General features: G+C 41.3%; 1 protein-coding gene across 1 annotated transcript; it reads left to right on the forward strand.

Annotated features, from left to right (window-relative positions):
* The first annotated feature begins 271 nt into the window (after window positions 1–271).
* Window positions 272–778, forward strand: MSGN1 (mesogenin 1). The gene has a single exon (XM_001507495.2). The coding sequence runs from the start codon at window positions 272–274 to the stop codon at window positions 776–778; it is 507 nt and encodes a 168-aa protein (XP_001507545.2).
* The last annotated feature ends 4,751 nt before the right edge of the window (window positions 779–5,529 follow it).

Consider the following 5,529-nt stretch of genomic DNA (forward strand, 5'->3'; position numbering starts at 1 on the left):
TAATCCTTTTTTTTCTTCTCCTCTGGCCCTTTTTTGTTTAAAGGCATTTTAGCTGGGAGATGATAATTATCAATGAGGAGAAAACGACACATCAGGAGTTCATTTTCCATCCTAGCACTTGGTTTCTCCTTTGAACTCCCCTCACCCAACCCTCTTTCTCACTTTCCCACTTCTCCCTAAACCACCATAAAAGGGACCCCTCCAGCCAGAGACCTCAGACTCTGATCACTTGCCAAAGGGATTTACCTCTTTCGACACCCAGGGGATCAGAATGGACAAATTGCACGAGAGTCTGTTGAACCTAGAAGATGGCTTGGACTCCGATCACTCTGCCTTTCTCTCCTCTTGGGACTGGAAAAATAGCCAGGGGAGCTTCGACCCAAATCGCCTCACCTCCCCTCAAAGCCTGTCTCCGGCACCGTCCTTCGAATCCTCTTCTTCACCTGGCCCAGCTCTGGTGGAACTCCCTTGCAGCCACGGTGGCAATCTGGTGGGGTACAACTTGTTGGATTCACCTACTTATCTGCAGGACTCTGGGCAGCCCAAGGGACACAAGGGTACCAAAGTGAGGATGTCAGCCCAGCGGAGGAGAAAAGCCAGCGAGAGAGAGAAGCTCAGGATGCGGACCTTGGCCGATGCCCTCCATACCCTCCGTAACTACCTTCCTCCCGTCTACAGCCAACGAGGTCAGCCGCTCACCAAGATACAGACTCTGAAATACACCATTAAATACATCAGTGAGCTCACAGACCTCCTCAACAGTGTCAAACGGGCCTAAGCCCCAGAGGGAAACTCTCCGAGGGAAAGTCAAAGGCAAAAATTGACAGAGGACAGCAGAGCTAACCGGTCTGGTGGGAAGAGCGGAAAACCCATCAAGGTGTTTGATGTCTTAGAGGCCCACGTGCTTGGACGATACACTGATAGACTGTAGATCTGCTGACTGAGAGACTCAAAGGAGATATTGGAATTGGTCCGATGCATCTGTCAGTATGCTAACCCTTTGGGCTTCCTCACCACCTCCCTGGTAACTTCTCTACACCAAATGGCAGACTGGGTTACCCTTATCAGTCTGCTCAAGGTATTTTTGTGGAACGATACCATGCAATGTGTGCACATTCTTTAAATGATGTAAAAGTTTGGAGCTTGAACTTTGTTAACAACTGAACGCTATATTTCAACTGTTCCCTTTTTATCCCAGATTACCACCTCTGTGATTGCGCTGCTGAAATAAGGCTAGGGAAACTCGGTTAATATCAAGAGGAGTTGCTATGCATGGAACGGTACTTTGGTGTTCTTTTTCTATGCTGGGCTATGTGCCTTTATAATAGCAATATGTTCCGCTGTGCCATAATAGATAGCTTGCTCTTAGTTCGATAGGAAATAAAAGAATGTCTCATAATTCACTCAAAGGGTTAGAAAGCACAGAGTTCAATCTCAAGGTACATTTGAAACCTGAAACAGTCCTCTAGGGCAACTGTAACTTCTCCACGGCAGAAACTGTCAGAGCAGTGGATTCCCGCAGTCAGGAACTGCTCTCCCTTAATAGGGAACTCTCCATCTCTCAAATGACTGTGGTTTTCAGGTGATGGATAACTCACTCTATTGTGCCTTGAAAAATGAACGGAAACAGCCACCCACCTGCCCAACTCCTTCCCTCCCTCCTGGATTTTTTTAGTCTAAGAAGATTTGAGAAGACCTCGTTCTGCATTTGGAGGGCAGCAGAGCTCAAAGAAAAATGAAATACAAGCCCATGCGTGATGCTGCAATGCAGGTTTGAGCCCTGAAGCCAAACAAAGTGTACTAACCCTTTCAGGACTTGGGCAGGGGAGTACTGCTCTTTCATAAGCAATGATTGTATCCACTATGCGGGCTGTTTGATGCTCACTTCTGTAGGGGGAGTTTTACAGCTTAACCTGTCCAGTTTCTATGAAGATGAGGTGGCAATTCGAACACCTAATGGGGCAACGCAGGAAAGAGTGAAATCTTACAGAAACTGTATAGTTCAGCTGCTTTATCAACTCTGTTGGTTTAAAGTCTGTTTCTCTCCTACCCTGTTATTTTGTTCTACATTTGACCCTTTTTTAAATGCAGGTTTTCAACGATCCCATTTATTATCAAGATAGAAAATGTCCATTAATACAAAGATCAAGGGACTGGAAATGAGACTTTTAATTAATCATGTTTGGACAATCCAGTATTTTAAACACTGAAATTTAAGGGCATTAAAGGGCATTTAAGCACAGGGGAAATGACAATTGCTTCACATTATACATGCTTTTGAATGTGTCAGCTTAGCCAAGCTTTTTTTGTAGAGTCTTGATCAGGAACAGGACCCCGAGTGGGCTTCAAAAATAAAATAAAATTCTAAGTTCATCTGAAGGTCAAGAGATCTAAGGAGCTAGTAGATTTGGGTGTAGTAGTCACAGGAGTGTGTAAACTACTGATTTTAGGAACACCGCTTTTGATTTTTGTGGCTAAGTGGATTTTATGGTTTATCCCGAGGTTAACATGCCACTGCTGGATTTATGAATTCAGTGGTTTGCACAATCCTCTTGATGCTGGCTTTTATCACATCATTGACCAAAACCCACACAGTGGGAGTCTTCCAGAATATTCTTGTTAAATTGAGTTTTTCTGTTGCTGGTATCACCCCCAAAGGTTAATAATTGCAATCCCACCTATCCTGGGTGGGCTTGCTGCACTATTAAGGAACCTGACTTCTGGAACCCCAGAGACTGACAAATGAAAAGGAATTTGAAGGTTTTAGGTCATTCTTCCTTTTCCTCTGCCTCACAGACAGAACACATTATACAGCCCAACTCAGATCTCACCTCAAATCTGACCAGGATCTGATAGTCACAACACAATTTGCTACCACAAGCCCATGTGAAATCATTTCACATGTTAATTAGGAGGAAACAATTCTCCTCATGTTATTTAAAGTTAGTTCACAGGAATTCATTTGCTGTGACTTCGTATCAATCCTCACTATTTTGACACAGTTTAAAAGGATTATGGAATATGAATGAAATTTTTTCCTGGTTCTAAGACTCTTTTTTACTCTAGGCAACTAGAGAAATGATGGTGACAGATTTTCTGTATAAAGATACTCGGATCAATGTCCTGCTATCACCACTTGTCTTAGGTTCAATAAGAAATTAATTGAAAGGCTTCTGTCGTTTCTTCTCTAAGAAGATACCTTTTGTAAAATAGCTACAAGAGAGGGACAAGGTGGAATATATCACTACTAAATTGCTTTGAAGGAAATAAACTTACTCTTATTCTCCAAATTATTTTTCATCTTTTCCTGATTTATGCTTTTGTGTTCTCACACTCATTAATTTTGTCCCCTTCCCTTTGAGTAAAATGTTTTAATAGAATGGAGACTTGACTTCTGTTCATTTGTATACAATAAAATTTTCAGTGATCTAGAAGCGTGTGAGGTTTCTTCATCCTACTAAGAGATAAAGTCATCCTACTGCAGCCCATGGTCTTGGGAGAATGCTGAGCAGAAAACCCATCTGTAAACTGAGGTAAAGTTTGTAGACCAATTCTTCCTACACAGATATTTTACAGACTACTTTTCCTGCCAGACAAATTTTCTTCTGCTGGTTAAAATTGCTGTGAGTGCCAGTTAAAACCATTTTCTAGATGTCTTGGGGATATTAAAGTTTCCGGATTAATTCTGGGCAGTAAACTATCCCATTTCTATCTTTCTCCAATTAAAATTCTCCTCAAAATATCCCTCATTCAGCTCCAGACTTGGGACTTCTCATGATAGCAATGCAAATTGTTCTAGAATTAGGAAGCTGCTGCAGCTCATTAAGGTCATCTAAGGAAATCATGATTTTCACATAGGATAATGGAAAATCATTTCTCAACATATTTCATTTATCCTATTACAAAAAAATAAAAAATTCTGCCCAAATGGAAACATTCAGAAAAGGGCTTCCTACTTTTTCTGGGACTAGGGCTTGTTGCCTTAATGTCACATTGCTGAATTTTCAAAGGACATTAGAAGTACTTAAGAAAAATCAAGATGTACAAGTTATGTAACTTGCGAGAAGTCTATCACTTCACCCATTCTCCTCCTTGGATTTTAGAAGCAGGTCTCTTCCAGGGGTTCTGCCTTGCACTAACTTATTTGAATGGCTTGATTTGGTCATTTCAATGAACAGTTGAACTTCAGTGCTTTGATTTTAATTTTTTTCAGTCAAAATTGAAGTGGAAAAAATGTGGGGCTCAGATTTTTCTGAGGAGTTCAAGATTGTCAGTGCATTTATGTTCCTAAAAGGAATCCTATGTTTTTGTTGTGCAAAAGTCAGATTCAGAACTTGTACTGTTGGAGGGGAGACACTGTCTAATCTGTTAAAAGAAGAAACAATCACCACCACACATTGGCTAAAGAGTTCACCCTTCCTAATAATAATGTTGGTATTTGTTAAGCGCTTACTATGTGCCGAGCACTGTTCCTACTTTAACTGTTGGCAGCATTTCAACATGGGGCTGATCTCCATTTCAAAATAAGATCATCTGATTGAAGTATGAAGAGCACTGAGTGGGGGAGACTTCAGTCATAGAAATGGGATTTCTTTTGGGAAGATTTATTTCAGGGGAAGCTTTCCTACTCTGATAGTGGTGAGGAGAAGCTGTTTTGCCACTTCAGTGTTTGTAGTGCATTTCAACAGGTGAACAATAAAAGATAAACATAGATTGATCTCCTTTTAACTTCTGTTAGCAGGGGTATAAAAAAACATCCCACATGTCAGTGGGGAGAAGCATGTGGTAATAAAGCACCCTACTTGAAAGGGGGAGAGGTGTTGAATCAACACTTGTTCTTTTTTATCCAGGAAGGGAGTTCCTGAATTTTAGTTTCAACTAGCATCTCTGATGTAGGGAAGCTGTTTAGTCAACCTTGGAGACAATATTAACAACTTCTTGAAGAAAATGTTACTTCCCCTCTTGGCTTTCTTTCTATCCTACACTGGCCTCCCCCGGCCCCGCCCCAGCCCATTTTGCTTCCCTCACTTCCTTCTCAATCTTCTCTTCTCCTCCCACCACCCACTGCCAAAAAACACACACACAAAAGCAAAGTATTTTTGTGCAAAAAGTACATATATATTACATATACATGAGTACCACTGCTATGGACTTCAAGCCACATGGAGAAATCCTGCCCCTTCAGCCGCAGGTTGTACTGATTTGTTTTTATTTTGTTCACTGCATACGTGTCATCTTTTATGCTGTTTTAATGTTTTAGTGTTTCATTGGTCCCAGTTTGTCTACTCCCAGTTCTCTCCCCCCTATAGTTGTAGATTGTGAACCCCTTGAAGGAAAGGGTCCCTGTCTAATTTCCACCTATTTATTGTTTTGTAGTACTTAGTACTATGCACTGCCCGCAGTAAGAACAGAATAAATACTATTACTACTATAAGCTCATGGAAGGGTGATTTCAGTGGGGGAAAAACAGCACCACTCACCTCAGGTCTTAGGACTCAATTACTGTACTTCTATCGGTTTCAGAATTTG

This window comes from Ornithorhynchus anatinus, chromosome 1, assembly GCF_004115215.2.
Source record: "Ornithorhynchus anatinus isolate Pmale09 chromosome 1, mOrnAna1.pri.v4, whole genome shotgun sequence".
NCBI classification, from domain to species: domain Eukaryota; kingdom Metazoa; phylum Chordata; class Mammalia; order Monotremata; family Ornithorhynchidae; genus Ornithorhynchus; species Ornithorhynchus anatinus.